At 37.8% G+C, this 18,569-nt stretch overlaps 1 protein-coding gene across 5 annotated transcripts in view; it reads left to right on the forward strand.

Moving 5' to 3' along the window:
- Nucleotides 1–18,569, forward strand: part of ADIPOR2 (adiponectin receptor 2) — a 92,919-nt gene that overhangs the window by 64,197 nt on the left and 10,153 nt on the right. For all 5 annotated transcript variants that reach the window (XM_044228201.1, XM_044228200.1, XM_044228203.1 and 2 more), the window contains exons 3-4: nucleotides 12,226–12,345; nucleotides 16,334–16,505. In XM_044228201.1, the coding sequence (XP_044084136.1) occupies nucleotides 12,226–12,345; nucleotides 16,334–16,505 (292 nt within the window). The remainder of the gene's footprint in view (nucleotides 1–12,225; nucleotides 12,346–16,333; nucleotides 16,506–18,569) is intronic.

Below are 18,569 nucleotides of genomic sequence, written 5' to 3' on the forward strand. Positions count from 1 at the left end.
TTTTAGAGAGAGTACAAGTCAGGGTGGGGCAGGGGCAAACATGCTTCACACTCTGAAGAGGCCAGTAGGGGGCTCAGTCTCACAACCCGGAGATCACGACCTGAGCTGAAACCAAGAGTTGCGTGGCTTAACCAATGGCGCCACCCAGGTCCCCGATGTTTTTTTAAGTAGGTCTTGGCACTCTGGGAATACAAAGATAAAACATAGTTTTGGCCCTTGTTGGAGGCAGTTGGAGGGACAGACAAGGAAATCAGTACATTTGTGGTAAGGGCTGTGGGATTGTACAGGGTGCTATAGGATTAACTGTACTTTTAGCTGGGGGTCTAGGGAGGCAAAACTTGAGTTTCAGAGTTAACTAGGAGAAAAGAGTTAAGCGCATTCTAGGCAGAGGGAACAGCAGATGTGAAGACACAGAAGTAGGAAATAGTATGCTTTTAGGGAATGGTACCAATAATAGCTAGCATGTATTGAATATACGTTGGTATGTACTGGTATCTAAGCCTGGAAAGTGTTCAGCATAGCTAGAATGAAGGATCAAGAGTGCAGGGTAGCAGAGGGTTTGGTAGCAAGTAAGCCTAGACAGTTGAGGCCTGAAATCCAGATTTCTAGACTCCTGGTGCAGTATATTTTATCATCCAGAATTCTTTTTGTAATGTGTAATGTGGTATGTTGGTTGAAATGAATAGGCCATTTCTTCCAGGTCTCTGACTCCAAAACCTGAACTCTCTTAACTGTATTTGCTAAGGTGTATAGTTAAGCATTAAGGAAGTAAGCTTCCTTAGACAAAACCACAAAAGAGCCATTTTAAACCAGGTTGCCCTGATCTCTAGTTCTATGGGTTTTCTTCACATCTTTGAGTTTTCAAGGTATTTAGACAAAGAGAGCAGCCTTTATGGTTGTCCTACTTTTCTTCTGCTCCAGATGCTTCTTAATAAATGGGAGGATTAGGAGCCAGCTTTTACTCATTTCATGTAGGGATTATTTTTTGAGCAGTTTTAAACCTTTAACCAAACTCCTAAGAATGCCACTGTATATTAATTTATCCTATGAAGGCTAACTTGTAAATAGGCTATCATTTGCTGAGCTCTACATTTCTTTTCTGGAGGAAGTGTATTTAGGATATTTAGTTAAGACTAGAGAGAGTTGCTATGTGGCAATAAAAAAAATTTGGATGGGGCACCTGGGTGGCTCAGATGGTTAAGCGTCATGATCCTGGGGTCCTGGGATCAAGCTCTGCACCGGGCTCCCTGCTTGGCGGGAAGCCTGCTTCTCCCTCTTTCTCTCCTGATGCTTGTGTTCCCTCTCTCGCTGTGTCTCTCTGTGTTATATAAATAAATAAAATCTTAAAAAAATAATTTGGATGATTTTAAAGAGCCTTTCTGTTAAGCTTTGATAGAGATGACTAGTCTGTATGGGTTAAAAGTATATATATTTTTAGGCAGCCCAAAATGAATGTTTTTTTTTATACATTAACTATTGTACTTAGTTTACTGGACAGTTCAAGAGACACAGTCATCAGTGCCTTTTCTTTTTCAGCTTTCGTTTTTTGTAGACACCTTAATTTCCATTAACCCCTGTGTTTGTCTTTGCCTGCTTTATCAGCTTACTACCTTACTACACATTTCAGATTTCTAAATTAAAGCTGGGTTCAGCCCGTCCACTTTCCAAAAAGACCTTTTAATAACCTGTTGCTCAAACTAAGCCAGGTTTATTACATGCTGCAATAAGAGGGCATACCACATAAAGGGTGGTATGTGGTTTACAAAGGAGAAGTCATAGATGGATATCTCTAGGGTTTAGGGGTCTGGGTTCTAGAGGTTTAAGTCAGGCCTTTGATTACAGCAGTCATGGGGTGCCTGGGTGGCTCAGTCAGTTGAGCATTCGACTCTTGATTTGAGCTCAGGTCATGATCTCAGGATCATGAGAGTGAGCCCTGTGTAGGGCTCTGCGTTGAGTGCAGAGTCTGTGATCCCCCTCCCACCAATGCTCTCTCTCTAAAATAAATGAATCTTTAAAAAAATGAATAGAGGGGTGGCTGGGTGGCAGAGTTGGTTAAGTGTCAGACCCTTGGTTTTGGCTTAGGTCACGATCTTCGGGTGATGGGATCAAACCTCACACTGGGCTCTATGCTCAGCGCAGAGTCTGCTTGGAGTCTCTCTCCCTGTTCCTCTGCCCCCAAATGTGTGTGTGTGGGTGCGCATGCATGTTGTCTTTCTCAAATCTTAAAAAAAAAACCAAAAAGACGGCAGTAATACTGACTTGCACACAGTTTGTGATTTGATAGTTTAGGATTGGTAGAGCAAGTCTTGATGAACAGTTATTTGATAAGTGAGCAGATTTACCTAGTTGAACAATTATACTAAGGGGCTGGTTGTATAGTTAAATGAATTTTTGAGAAGTTTCTAAAGCTAATAATAAAATTATTTACTGGTTAGTATTCTAAACCTTCCTGGGCATGGATTCTCTGGAACAGATGATAGAATAGGGGCCTTACATCTTAGTCCTCATAATTAAGCAGTTCTCAGTTACATCTATAAAGGCAGACAAATTTTAACCAAAGATTTACTGTCTTCTCCCTTGGGTATTTTACCATTTCCTTGACCTTTATTTTCCAACTGTGGAAGGTACTACGATTTTGGATCTGTGTGGCATTTTGTCTACTAGTCTACTGACTTAAAATAATATTTACATTTGTAGTTTATGTTTTGCTACTTTCCTGAATGCATCCTTAGCTTCAGTTGAACCAAAAGGGTCTCTTGTCCTCAGAGTGGTACTTTTGCTTTTTCTTCTCTTGACTGTTCTCTTTTCAAAATTCTGTTTTTCATGCAATCTTTTCTGAGCTCCACATTTCCCTGCCTTTAAACTAGTTATACCTTATTTCTGTTTTAGTCATTTACATGGCTGTGTTTTCCAACCTCATTAGGTTAGAAGCCTGTGGATGACAGAGACTATACCCTACTCCTCTATTTATGAATCTTTTCAGTAGAGGTACCTGAGTGGCTCAGTTGGTTAAGTGTCTGCCTTCAGCTCAAGTCATGATCCCAGGGTCCTGGGATTGAGTCCTGTATTGGGCTCCTTGCTCAGTGGGAAGCCTGCTTTTCCCTCTGCCTGCTGCTCCTTCTGCTTGTGTGGTCTCTCTGTCTCTCCCTCTTGCTCTCTCTTTGACAAATAAATATCTTTTTTAAATAAAATAATCTTTTTAGTAAACATTTGTTAACTTACTGTATTGAACTGAGTTGTACTAAAACAAGTAAATGCCCAAGTGAATTCTTTTCATATTAGACTGATCTTAAAGGTCTTTCATCTTTATCACTATGGTTCTCTGTCTTTCCAAAGGCAAAATATATATTCTAGAGAATTATCATTTTAGGTTGCACTGTGGATAGATCATCAGAGTCGGATATCATTGTATTTTGAAATATAAGTTTAACTTAGTCTTTTCACAGATGGACCTCACTGAATGTAGGAGAAGAATACTTAAAAGGTGTCTTTGTATTTCACAGCATTAACCTTTAAGTTTAAATATAGTAATTTGTTTGTAGAAAACCTTAGAGAATTAAATCCTATGCCTTTTTAAAAAAAAAGATTATTTATTTGTCAGAGTGAGAGAGAGAGCACAAAGCAGGTAGAGCGGCAGGCAGAGGAAGAAGTAGGCTCCCGACTTGAGTAAGGAGCCCTATGTATGACTTGATCCCAGGACCCTGGGAACACGACCTGAGCCGAAGCCAGATGCTGAACTCACTGAACCACCCAGGTGTCCCAATTTTATGCCTTTTTAAAGGCAGCTTTAGTTTTAGTCTTTTAATCTTCGACAGTGTCATGTTGCTCTTCATAATTTATTTTGATGAGAGTTAGAATATGAACAGGAACAGAACATAACATGTATTTAACACTTGTATGTGATCATCTTAATATAGATGCTATTTAGTGTTGAAAGAGAGGTTTTTGGGTACTGTAGTTTAGTGCTGGCTAATGGGAAGTTATTTCTGCTCATGACAGTGTAGTTCTTTAGAGTTAATATTGGAGGAAAAAAACCATTTTATATACTGGGCCCAGGATAGGCTTTCTAAACCATTGTTTTGTGGCATAGCCATGAACTGGCACATGTACCCTAGAGAATGCATTTTTTATTCTGTGTTACAGCCAGTGTTTGACTCTACCATTTTATTCCTACTTGTTATCTTCTGCCTAACCCGGGGAGCTATATTTATTTCCACCTACTCTTCTTAGATCTCTTAATTAGCAACTCCATAATGCTTGAACACAGTAAATAGCTAATTATGGGCTAGTATTTTAGATGTTTGTTTTTTGAGAATTAGAGATAATACTTGATAAATTAACAGACCAAGAATACTTTATACTTGGGAATGAATACTCTTTTATAAATATTCACGAATTTTCCTGACATATTGGGATGGATAGAAGTACTTATTTTTACTGGGATATGTATTTCTGACCACTGACACGTTATACCTCACAGCATACACTGGACTACCAGAGATGGAATTATAGTTGACTCTTGAGTACTGAAAGGGTAAAGGGTGTGTCGACTTTCTGAAAATCTGTGTATAACTTTTGACTTCCCCCAGAACTTAACTGCTGGTAGCCCATTGTTGATTGGAAGCCTTACTGATAACATAAAAAGTTGATTAACACATATTTTATATGTTCTGTGTATTATATACAATATTATATGCTATTACTATATAAGCTAGAGAAAGGAAAAGAAACGTTACTAAGAAAGGTATAAGGAAGAGAAAATACATTTATGGTACTGTACTATAAAACATTCATGTGTAAGTGGATCTGTGCTCTTCAAACCTCTGTTGTTCAGTGTCAGCTGTATTATTGTTGGCGGTATTTATTAACAAAAAACTGACTTAAAAAGTGGATGTAGTTACATATCTTAGAAATGTAGTGCACATTGAAATCCTTGCTTATGTATAGGCTTGCAATCTGTTCCATTGAGATTAATTTTTTTAGAAGTGCTATTTTTTGGGTAGAAAGGGCACTTGTAAAAGATGAGAAGAGAAAATGTGGACAAGCAACTTTAACACTTTGCAGGGTCCCAGTATGCATGAGTTTCAGTTATCTTGGGTTAGTCAAATAATACCAGGCTCTCAACAATATGGTTCAAATTTCACTTACTGGGGTATGTTTACTGTGTATAATTGCATAAAGCACACACTTTTGTGCTAGCTCTTCAGTCTACAGTCTGCATATCTACTGTGCAAATAGTAGATATGCATCAGGATTAGTGTCCATCTAGTCTTGTCACTTCTTTCAAAGTCTGTCATGACTGATTGGCTATCATACATCTGTCATTCATTTAATGCATAAGAAGTATATGTGAAGTATATGGTTGTGTGGTTTCCCAGTGATATACCCATGTGATGTTTTACAAAAATGGATAATCAGAAGGGGGAATTGGCTAACAAAGGTAAAAATAAAAGCAAAGAAATGAAACTGATAATGCTGCCTTTGCAAATCAGACCAAACATAAATGGCTATAGAAGAAATACCTAATTGGGACTGGGAATGTTGACCCTCCTATCACTTAAGAGATTCTAGATGTGCAGCCAGGGGAACATGGTGAAGGCAAACTGGTCAACATAAACGAGTAAAGTGTTTGTGACAAAAAGGATGAAGATGTCCAGAGAAGTTGATGGGGGGGGGGGGGAAATCACATTGAAGGAAATCTTAGAGAGGGGTGCCTCCCCACATTGGGCTCTCTGCTCAGCAGGGAGCCTGCTTCCCCCCCCCCTTTTTCTCTGCCTACTTGTGATCTCTCTCTGTCAAATAAATAAATAAAATCTTAAAAAAAAAAAAAAAAAAAAAGGAAATCTTAGAGATATTTCATGAGGTGACAGCACAAAGAGTAAGATATTGAAAGCTGATCCAAACTCAGAGTATGGACAATTTCCCAAGGCTGAGAAGAGTTGCTCACCTTGTATCATAAATTATACAACAAGAAGGCAAGCACTGGGGCGCCCAGCTGGGGTGCAGTTGGTAAAGCAGGCAACTCTTGATCTCAGGGTCATGCGTTCAAGCCGCACACTGGGTGTGGAGCCTCCTTTAAAAAAAAAAAAAAAAATCGTAGGTACTGCTCAAATTACTCTGGGTAAGTTTCTTATAAATAAATAATTCTCAATGTTTCTGTTTTTAAAATATAGCATACTAAATACTAGTCTTACTATTTTTAAAATTGTCTTACACATTTATAACTGATAGAGCTTTAATATTTTAACAAAATTAAAAGTCACAAAATAGCCATTTTCCTCGTTGGTTATTAAGAATGCTTTACATGATTGTGGCTTGCATAGTCATTTTTACTATCCTGCACCACTAGAAAGCAAAGTCTGCCTGTATGTGTTGTGGCCTTTTGGTCAAATGTGTTACCCACAAAATAAGGCACTTTTATAATTAGAAAACAGTGAGAGTGGAAAGAATATAGCATGAACTTTGGAACTTGTATGATGGACCTGAGTTGAACTTTTGACTGGTATTTTCTAGGTGGGTGACCCTGAGCAAATCATTCAACCTTAGGTTCCTTATCTGTCAAATGGTAGCTGCTCAATGAGTACTTTTCTAAGTTTTTTGAATGAATGATTACCATTTAGCCAGGGCACTAGTAACCACTTATTAATAAGAAGTGTGAAGTATCTGATAAAATATTCTTTTCTGATGTGAACACATAATACTGTAGTAGGTATATAGATCCTCCCTCATCATATCTTTAGATCAGAGTTTCTCAATGACTGTTGACATATTAACCAGATAGTTCTTTGTTTTGGAGAACTGTCTTTGCATTGTCTGCCCGCTACCTACTAGTTGCCCGTAACATTTCCCCCTACTTGTGACAAGCAAAGACAACTATAGATCTTGCTAGATGTCCCCTAGGTGGGGGAGCAAAATTGCCCCTCATTGAGAACAACTGCTTTAGACTTTGTGTTTTCTTAATTTCTTTCCTTTCCTGTCTCCCTTCTTCAGCGTTGCCTTCTCTCTGTTGCCAGAGTAAGTTTGTCAACACAAATGTTAATCGTGTTCAGCTTGGCCCAACCTCATCATTTAAATGCTCAGCTTTGCCTACGCGACAAAACCTAAAACCCCTTAGTATAAAAAGCCTTTAGCACTTCTGTTCCTCTCTCCTGTTTTTGTTTTTGAAAGCATTTTATTGAGGGAGGATTTACACAGATAACATTTTATTGAGGAATAATTTAAACATACCTAAATCTTAAATATATAGCATCATGACACTACCTATATACGATCACCACAGATCAAGATTCAGATTATTTTCATCATTTCAGAAACTTCTCTTACGCCTTTTCCAAGTCAGTAACCTCTCTGTGCCTTGCCTTGATATTCCCAGAGAGAACCATTCTTCTGATTTGTGCCACAATGGATTGTTTTATTGTTGCTGAACTATGAGTGGAATCATACAGTAATATACTCTCTTATGATTGGCATTTTTTTTAAAGATTTTATTTATTTGACAAAGATCACAAGTAGGCAGGGAGGCAGGCAGAGAGAGAGGAGGAAGCAGGCTCCCCGCTGAGCAGAGAGCCCGATGCGGGGCTTGATCCCAGGACCCTGAGATCATGATCTGAGCCGAAGGCAGTGGCCTAACCCACTGAGCCACCCAGACACCCCTGTTTGGCATATTTTTGTTACTTACCCATACTCTTTTGTATGTTGGTAGTTCTTTTTAATTACTGAGTAATCTGTTATATTCTGTTACGTAAATATATCATACTTGTTTTTATCCATTTTCTTATTGATAGACAGTTGGATTATTTGTGGTTTTTTACTTTTATGAAGAATGCTGCTGAGGACCCCTGTGTCTTTTAAAATTTTATTTTTATTGTAAAATATATAGTATAAAGTTTGCCATTCTAGCCATTTTTCAGTGTACAACTTAGTGACAATAATTACCTTCACAGCCATCACCACTGTTTCCAAAAATTTTCAACATCCCATACAGAATTCTGTACCTATTGAAATAGAATTTACCATTCCCTCCTTCCAGTCCAGCCCCTGGTACCCACTCTCTAGTTTTAGTGTCTGTGAATTTGCCTATTCCAGATTTTTCATATAAATGGAATTGTATGATATTTGCCCTTTTGTGTGTGGCATAATGTTCTCAGTGTTTATCCATGTGGTAGTACACCATAACCTTTTTATGACTGAGTGCTATATTCTGTGTATGTGTATGCCACATTTTTATGTATTTATTTGTTGATGGGCATTTGGATTGTGTCTGTACTTAACCTTTTTTTTTTTTTTAAATATTTATTTATTTGACAGAGACAGAGAGAACGAGAGAACTACGTGCACATGTATGAGCGTGCTGATACGGGGGTTGATTTCAGGACCCTGGGATCATGACCTTAGCCGAAGGCAGATGCTTAACTGACAGAGCCACCCAGGCACCCTTGTACTTAACCTTTTTTAGTCTAATGTCACATTGACTTATTTCTGCAGCAGCCATGCTAAACTATGTATTCTTTGTGTGTGCTTTTTCTTTCCTCTGTATTTTTGGATATACATTGTTGCCTTTACCTGTTATGTCTTTCCCCTGCCATGCCTAACTCCTGAATCTCTTACACATTTTTCAGCTCTTGGTTCAGATGTTACCTTTCTCCAGCAGTGTCAAAGTTAACTGTTTTCTCTTTGCATCAGACCTTTTTCATACAGTTCACTTGCTGTATTTACTTACATGTGTATCTTCTCCCCCAGGCTGTGATACTAACTTTAATGTTCGCAGTACCTAGCCCATCATTATAATAATAAAGACTATCACTTATATATTGCCTTCTGAGTCTTGGGTCCTATGATAGTTTCTTTTTCTTTATTGTCTTTATTAAAACAGATCTGCATTGTAGGTACGGTATTAAAATCATTTCACAGATAAGGAAACTGATGCTTTGGTTAAATGTAGTCTTATCAGAGAAGACAGAATTTATCAGTATCAGTTTATCCGACTTCAGACTCTTAATCCATTATGCAAGCCACCTTTCCTAAAAAATGTTTAACTAAATGAATAAACATGTTTTTGGCAACTAGTTGGTGTTTGACTCAGACCATATATCCTGCTTTCTGAATGTACTTGTTTTCTTTTGATAAATGCGTATTGGCTCCCAACAGCAGTGTCATTGTTTTTCTTAATCTCCTTATGATTGGAAAGTTGAACCATTCATCTCTCTTTTCTGTAGAAAGTAGGAGTACGCATGGAGAGAGACATCCTATCCTCATTTTTTCTTATCTAAATCATTAAGTGTGTGAAATACCCTTTGTTTTGCCATGGAGTCTGGCTTACCTTTTCCTATCAGTAGTCTTCTATGGATCCAAATGTATTATTAGCCCGATATTCAAAACTACTGTCTGTAAGTAATCCCATTGATATTTCAGATCATTCCTGCAACTTAATTGGGTTTTACTTATGTTGGTTTAGGAAATATTTAACTAGTTCTGCTTTATGTGCTCATTTATTTATAGTTTTATTAGAAACTGCTGGCATAATTTATAAGAAAATCAAGACAATTGTTGTTTCTTTTACTCTGTGAAGATCATGTAAATGTTGAATATGCATAACTATTTAAGCTATTTTACATTTTATATATAAACTTCTACTTTATACTTTAAACTCAGTCTGCTAATCCTTTTAAGCTGTTGTCTATTTTATGTTTAATTAGGCACTTTAAAAAATTTTTTGTTGAAAAAAATTTAAAGCGTTAGTTAATTGAGCTGTAGTGAAGTATATAACATATTACACAGAGCTGTTTTGGGGGGTCATGGGGAAGAAGATCACATAGACACTTAAAATCTCACTTAGGAAATGATACACTAAAAAGGAAAATTATGTCAAACGAGAAATAAAACAGTATAAGTCAGTAAAACATCTGTAAATCAGATATTATATTCATTGTCAAATGGGGGCTACGGACTTTTAACTGCTGGAAGAGTTGAGAAGAGGAGGCAGTTGCTGTGGGTTAGGTAGGGCCATATACATTCTCTGGTGAAAATTACTTCTTGATTAAGAGAGGATTGAAAAACTAAAATATTACAGTGGTCTGTAGCCCTCTGTAGGGCCACAGTACATATAAATACACAGTATATTGTGTTAATAAAGTTGCCTGGAGACGGAAGAAGCAATCTAAAAATGTTTGGTGGGGGAGGGGAAGGTGACAATCATGAAAGAATTGTTGAGAAACTGGGCACTGAAGGACAGACCGGTAAGTTTTAGGGAAGTAAGGAACGGAGGGTATTTTTGTTTTTTAAACATTTTTAAAATTTAAATTCAATTAATTAACATAAAATGTATTATTGGTTTCAGTGGTACAGGCCTGTGGTTAATCAGTCTTATATAATACCCAGTGTTCATTACATTGCATGTCCTCCTTTAATGTCCGTCACCCAGTTACTCCATCCCTCCCCCTTTTCCTTCCAGCAACCCTCAGTTTCTTTCCTATGATTGAGTCTCTTATGGTTTGTCTCCCTCTCTGGTTTAGTCTTGTTTTATTTTTAGAGGGTGGGTTTTTTTTTTTTTTAAGGTTTTATTCATTTATTTGAGAGAGGGAGAAAACACGAGTGGGGGAGAGAAGCAGACTTCCCACTGAGTGGAGAGCCCAATGTGGGACTCCATCCCAGGACCCGGAGATCATGAACTGAGCTGAAGGCAGGCATTCAACCAACTGAGTCATCCAGGTGCTACAGATGATCTTTTGTTCTTTATTTTTTATTTATTTTTATTATTTATTTGACAGAGAGATCACCAGTAGGCAGAGAGGCAGGCAGAGGGAGAGGGAAGCAGGTTCCCTGCTGAGCAGAGAGCCCAAGGCAGGGCTGGATCCCAGAACCCTGAGATCATGACCTGAGCCGAAGGCAGAGGCCACTGAGCCACCCAGGCGCCCCCAGAGGTGGTTTTATAAGTAAGAATAGTAGAGAAGCAGAGTCAAGATAGATTTCTTGGAGAGCATGATTTTTTAACAGTTGAGATTGGGTATGTAACATGTTTCAAGTGCTGCTTAGTACTAAGCCCTTAGTTATCTTGGAACATAAAGAGTAGGAAAATGAAATCTTAGGATTTCTTTTTAAACATGTTCAAATTCAAGTGTTGTGGTAGATTACTTACTGTGCCTACATGTTCATCCTTACCACTTTTCTGACTGGAGGCAGAAAGTCATTCATTTCTTCAGCAGTCATTTTAGCTGGTATTGTTTATCTAGCAGACTCTTAGTAGATACGGAATTCCGGTTCTCTTGTGCTGTCCTCTTCACTGAGTGGCAGAATCTCAGAATTTTAGAGAATATGGAAGACGGTAGAGATTGTTTAGTTTTAAACTTCTTTTAGATAGAAATGAGAAAATTGAGGCTCAGGTTGAGAGACCTATATACGGTTCCATTGATATTAGTGGCAAAAATCACACTCAACTACTTAGGTCCCCTGACTGCTGGTCCATTGCCCTTCTCACAGTATCATTCTGTCTGTACTAGTGTGAAGCGAAGCTTCATCTGGAGACAAATGTTAATTTTAGTGGTGCATCCCTTAAGGTCTGACCGGATTGTCATTTCTTCATTTCATCAAGAATGTGGAAAGATAGTGAGTGGGGGAGTTTTTACTTTTTTTCTTTACTAGTTTTAACCTTGGGCAACTTATGTAAACCTCTTTGCCTGATGTTCTTTATACGTTAAATGGGGATAAGAATACTTATAATAGGCGACTGTCAGGATTAAGTTAGATGGCCTATATAAAACCCTTTATGCTTGGCATATCTTGAGAATTGAGTAAATGTTTTTTTTCTTTTGTTTTTTTGCTTTTCCCCCTTTTCTCCCCTTACCATATTGTATTACAAATACTTATTTTATATGTACCAGGTACCATCTTAGAGAGTTTTCCCCTCAGCAATTTCTTGAATATGTGAATATAATCTTAACACAAAAAAATGAACCTTTCAGGCTACCTCAGGAATTTGCTACTGAAACAAACATGGGAATGCTCTTGTATTTCATTTGTTTGCCAGTGAGAAGCATTGAGTAACTTTCGTTCCTTTTCAATACTCATAATTCTACAATAAACTGACAATACTTCCTATATTGTTACTTGTTTGAAGCGTTGCTTTGACCTTAAGAGAGAATTATTTCATTATAATTTTATAGGTTAGTGTATTGACTATTTCATTTGGCTCCTGGTCTCTGTCCCTGACTTTCTGTGATTGCCTTATAGATCTCTGAGGAACATGAGTGCAATGAGGAAGCTTCTCAGGAAGATGAGGGGTTTATGGGCATGTCCCCTCTTTTACAAGCCCATCACGCTATGGAAAGAATGGAAGAATTTGTTTGTAAGGTAAGATATAAGTTTTTTTTTATCATTTCTATGCTATATATTTAACCCTTCCCAAACAGGAACCTTTAAGGAGATTTGCAGTACCTTAGCCTTTGGTTACTGTGGACATTATCCTTGGCAAAATGGAGACAGAAACAGTTTCATGACTTTAACCCTGTTTAAGACAAAATACATTTGTTTGCCTGAAGTAGCCATGATAAAGTTGTGATAAAACTGGAATATTCATTCAGGAAACAGGTGTTTCCTGATGAAAATTAACAGAGGAGATGTTTTGCTGATAGTTTAGATAAGACAGAATGAAAGTTGGGAGTGGTTGATCCCTAGAGATACTAAAATGCCATGTCCAAGTCCCTTGAATCTCTTCTGCTACTCGACTGGGATGACAAATGTGCTAATCTTTCTAAGGATTCTGTGGGTAGTCAAACTAATCTTTAGATAAAGATTTCCCAATTTTCATGCAGATCTAGTATTTCTAGTTCAGCTGGCATGTGTTCTGTCTTTTAAGGTTTTTCCCTAACGTATTTCTGATTCTTTAGGTCATATTGTGGTTTTTTTCTTTGAAAATGGTAACTGGAATTGGGGTTGCTTTCTTAGAAGAGTCAGAGACACTGGTAAATTTATAACTACTTGATAATCTGATCAATAGGGACCCTGTCAGGAATTATCCAAAATCATAAGTCAGTCTGTGTTAGTATGTGTAAATAAATTTGTTAAACATTTGTGGAGCGCTCTTGATTATTTAGAGAGAAATTTGTGTGACCGTGGCTTTTTTTTTTTATAGGTTTCATGGAACCAAGACTTTCTGTGCATGTGGTCTTAGGTCCTGAAAACCAAGTTAGGTTTTCCTACATTCACAGTGGTGGTAGAAATAATTGGGGGCCAGTTGACTTTAGAATACTGTACTTTGGACCAGAGGATGAGGAAACATTATAATCTGAGTATAGCCATCCCTTCTAAGGGAAAGGGGATGGGTAGAGAGTAGTGGGGGAGAGGTTTAAACATTTATAGGTCTACTTAGAGCCCAGGAAATTTTCAGTATTTAAAAATTGGTTAAGAAAAAGCAAAACAATAGATTCTTTCTAGTGATTTCTGTCTCAGAAGAATTAACACACAAGGATATAAAGGATATATTTTGTTTTTCATAAAGTAAATTTGGTGTTAAATCTCTTGAAGTTGAATATTTAGTGTCTGGACTGTTAGGGATTTTTAATATTTACAGATCAGTGGGGTACTGTAGTTAACTTGACTGCCTTTTTATCCTCCTTTTCTGGACTAACAATAAAAAGTAAAGCAAATAAAACTTTGAATGTAACAGAGAATGGGGGAATAAATAGAGCATTTATTTGCTCCAAGCTGTGATTTACTGAAGAAAAATGAGTGGAGCACAAAAATAATTACCATTCTCTTATCATCCTCCAGCACTTTGTCTGTGAGAGTGGCCTGGAGAGGCTTCCTCTGACACGGCGTTCTCCAAGCTTGCTCCGCCTGCTGTGGTCATGCAGCTGAGCGTACTTGATGGCTCGATGGGTCTAGTGACACACAAAATTTTTCTCTTAGGTTGCAAGGATGTAAACAGAACTTAAAGTGTCCTGTGGCCTTGCTTTTCCCTTCTGGAAAAGCTTTTCTTACAGGAAAAGGGGAAATAAAATCAGTTAGTCTATAAAGACTGATCATGCTCTTTTTTTCCAGCCTTCAGTTAAAAAGAAATGTTTTGTGCATTAATGGTCTAATACAAATCCAGTGGACCATTGCTCAAATGTTTGATTTATGCAGTGCTTTGTCAAGCTTATAAATAAATATGTATTTGGCCAAGCTGTGATCCTGTTCTTTTTTCCTTGGGGAGTAAGACATTGCCTATTTGGGTTGACTCCAAGTTGAGGACTGAGGGTGCAGTGTCGGTTGAATATGACACTAACTTCAGTGTAATTATGAGAGTATAGTTCCTTGGCTCAGTTTAGACTGCTAGAGTGTTTAGAAACAATGGAGAAAAATCACTCTGACGTTATGTGCAAATATAACTAGTAAGAAGCTCAGCATATTCTTTCTGACTGCAAAAAAGGGAGCATCTTGGCTGTGTGGGTAACACAATAGCACTTTTCATATGGCCACAGCAGAGCTGTTTGCAGATTGTGAACTGCCTTGAGGATGTAAGGATTGATTTCTCTTTTCCTCTCCCTCTTAGAGAATAAAATTCTCCCAAAGTAAAACAGAGTAGCATCTTTTAAAGTTAATGTTAACAATAGCTATCTTTTTTCAAGTCCAAATTAGAGAAGATAAATTCAGTATCTTAGAGTATTCTCTATCTCTCCAGAAAGTCCTTTGGAAGATCTCAAACAGCTACTTTTACAAGTGGTAAAACTATTATTACCAGTAGACTTTAAATATCTAGATTAGTCTTTTGGCATTATTGTATTTCATTGTGTGTTACGAACAAGCATGAAATGGCCAGATTATCCTAACTACAGGCCTCAGGGTTTGAGTTAGAAGGCGAGAGAGGAAGTGGGAAGGCTTGAGAGAATGAGTTTTAGTAGTGTTAAGAGGGCCACTTCGCTTAAATTGTTAGTTCTTGCTTTCTTTGGAGTTACACAGAGGATCAGTTCTTTCACAAGCATACTTCAGTAAGAAGGATTAAGGAGAGCAGAGATCAGGAAGATGTGAAGCAGAAGGATTGGGCTCAGCAGCTGGCAGTCATTTTGCATCACATAGAAGAAAGAGAGCCAAGATAGTATAACCCAGCTGCGTTGTTTGTTTGTTTGCCAGAACCCTCTGAGGGGTAAGAGTGGGGTCATTGTCTCAACCTGTATACTATAGGTAGAGCACATATACCTGGCATTTTCCCTTATATCTTTCTGATTAGCAGAAACAAGGTAGTTAGGATTAAGTGATTCCTTCTGATGTGAGCTCTCTGGGCTGAGAGACATTAAAAGAAGCAGAGTGCAGAAGTTGACAGGTTTTTGAGGACTGATACCAAATTCCTGATCTCTCTTCTGTTAGAGTCCGAGGGGGAGGGACAGTGAAGAAAGGGAGAAAAAGGGGGTGGTGATGATGAGACTTTTGAAGGGCCCTTAATGTTTGAGTTTCTTTGCTGTCTCTCCAGCATGAGGAGGGCGGGTTAGTCACTAACTCTTAGGTAGATAGTAGCCTCTGAGGATGGTCTGGGTTACATTCCACCCGTGGGGTGGATGTTGGAGTTTGCTAGTTAACTTATAAGGGCTCTGGGTTATTTCATCTGATCCTTACGAAGTAACCAAAGTATCATCCCATTTTTATAAATGAGGAAACTGGGGCTTGGTGATTTTCTCATTAAAGCTCCTTTAACTAGTTAATGATAGAGATCCAAGATTTTGACTCCTGTTCACTTTTTTTTAGCTCATCATGTTTGTTGTGGTAGGAAGAGAAGGGAAAGGGAGAGAATTTAGCAGAAGCCACACAAGTGCTTCTGTATACAGGTTTGGCTCTCAAATGATGCAGGGGTTAAAGGTACTGACCACTTGGCAGTTGAAAATCCATGCATAATTTTTGGCTCCTCCAGAACTTAATTATTAATAGCCTACTACTGATTGGGAACCTTACCAGTAGCATAAAAAGTCAACACATATTTTGTACAATATATGTATTAGAAACTATATTCTTAAAGTAAGCTAGAGAAAAAAATGTTAGTAACATTATAAGAGAAAATTCATTTATAGGACTGTACTGTAAAAAATCTGCATGTAAGTCGACCCGCACATTTCAAAACCACGGTCAAGGTTCAGCTGTACTTTTTTTTCCACCAACAGAAATGTTAAGTATAAAAGCAGTCATATTTAATTACTATCACAGGGGCTTTTCAGAGGTAAAGTCTGTTGTGGATGATGAAGAAAGGCAAGTCAGTACAGGTGGACCCTACCTTTACCGAGACTGAAACGAAGCTTGAAACCATTTTTTTAGGGCAACTGGTGTTGCTACATTGACAAAACCACAAAGATATTTAATACTCTTCTTCCAGGTATGGGAAGGTCGGTGGCGAGTAATCCCTCATGATGTACTACCAGACTGGCTCAAGGATAACGATTTCCTTTTACATGGACATCGGCCCCCAATGCCTTCTTTCCGGGCCTGTTTTAAGAGCATTTTCAGAATACACACAGAGACAGGCAACATCTGGACACATCTTTTAGGTATGTAATACCAGTGGTGCAAGGAATTAGTGATACACTTACTTTTTTTTTTCTCCCCATGTATTTGAGGATATGGATAAAACAAATGTATTTGGGATTTGCCATTTTGTTTTCTGGATGTCTAATGATGCAGTTTCTTACTGGTTTATTCTGTAGTTATCCTAGTTTGCACTCTGATTTTATTACAGCTAAGTCATCATTTTCTCTACTAGATTTTCAGACTGTGTCCTTGAACCAGGCCTAGGGAAAGGTGCTGTACAAAATGTGGTATAATGTCTTGATGAACATGTGAGAAAGGTGCTTATTTAGTAGAAATAAGCTGATTTTTCAAGAAAGGTGCTTATTTAGTAGAAATAAGCTGATTTTTCAAAATCATTACTTAGCATAATGAAAATTAAATTTCAGTTTACTTGAAGTAGAATGTGGTCTCTAATATTTTTTTCCATCCTGATTGCATATTAAAGAAAGAATACAGGGAGGGGCACCTGGATGGCTCAGTTGTTAAGTGTCTGCCCTTGGCTGTGGTAATGATCCCAGGGTCCCGGGCTCCTGCAACGGGCTCCCTGCTCAGCAGGAAACTTGCTTCTCCATGTCCCCTCTTCTTGCTTGTGTTTCCTGTTTGTCAAATAAATAAAATCTTAAAAAAAAAAAAAAAAGGAATACAATGGGGGAAGAATAGTCTTTTCAGCAAATAGTATTCGGGAAAACTGAGTAAATACATGTAAGAGTCCAGTTGGATCCCTGCCTCATTTCAAAGTTAATTCAAAATGGATCAAAGAGACCTAAACTTAAGAACTAAAACCATAGAATTATTAGGTAAAAACATAGATGTCAATCTTTGTGACCTTAGATTAGGTGATAATTTCTTAGAATTGACACGTAAGTTTAGTATAGACAACCAAAGAAAAAAACAGATAAATTGGACCCCCCCTTCTAAAAAAGATTATTTATTTATTTATTCAACACAGAGACAGCGAGAGAGGGAATATAATAAGCAGGGGGAGTGGGAGAGAGAGAGAAGGAGGCTTCCCGCTAAGCAGGGAGCCTGACACAGGGCTTTATCCCAGGACCCGGGATCATGACCTGAGCTGAAGACAGATGCCCAACAACTGAGCCACCCATGTGCCCCTAAATTGGACTTTCTCAAAATTAAAAACTTTTGTATGTCAAAGGACATTATCAAGAAAGTGGAAAGATAATCCACAAAATGGGAGAAAATGTTTGCAGATCATCTATTTGATGAGGATCTAAGAATTTTGACAACTACACAATGAAAGGACAACCCAGTTTAAAAAATGGGTAAAGCATCTGAATAGACATTTCTCCAAAGATCTACAAGTGGCCAGTAAAACACATGATAAGATGCTCAAGTGTCAACTCTATTTCAGTTTTTAAAAAGAGGGGGAAAAAAGGGGATGCTCAACATCATTAGTCATTTTGGGAAATGCAAATCAAATACTTTGAAAAATGTTATGAGATACCACCTTCCACTTCCTAAAATGGCTGTAATCAAGAAAATGGAAAATAACAAGTTTTGGCAAGGATATAGAAAGGTGACAACTCTCATACTTTGCTGGTAGGAGTGTTAAATGGTACAGCCTTTATGGAAAACAATTTCGACAGTTCCTTAGAAAGTTAAACAGAGGTATAAGTAGTTCTGCTCCTTAATTATGTACTCAAGAGAATTGAAAACATGTTCACACAAAAACATGTATACAAATGTTTTCAGCAACATTATTTATAATATTTAAAAAGTAGAAACAACCCAAGCATCTTTCAGCTGGTGAATGGGTAAATAAAATGTGGTATATCCATGCAAATGAAGTATATTTGGTCATAAAAAGAGATGAAGTACTGATGAAATGTGTTACAACATGGGTGAGCCTTGAAATATTATGCTAAGTGGAGCAAGCCAGACACAAAAGGCCACATACTATGTAACTCATATACACGAAATGCCCGGAATGTGAAAAGCCAGAGATAGAAAGATTAGTGTCGTCTAGGGCTAGGTGCAGAGTAGGGAGTGGGAGATGAATGTAGTAATTATGGGCTTCTTTTTGGGGT

Source organism: Neovison vison, chromosome 12 (genome assembly GCF_020171115.1).
Source record: "Neovison vison isolate M4711 chromosome 12, ASM_NN_V1, whole genome shotgun sequence".
NCBI classification, from domain to species: domain Eukaryota; kingdom Metazoa; phylum Chordata; class Mammalia; order Carnivora; family Mustelidae; genus Neogale; species Neogale vison.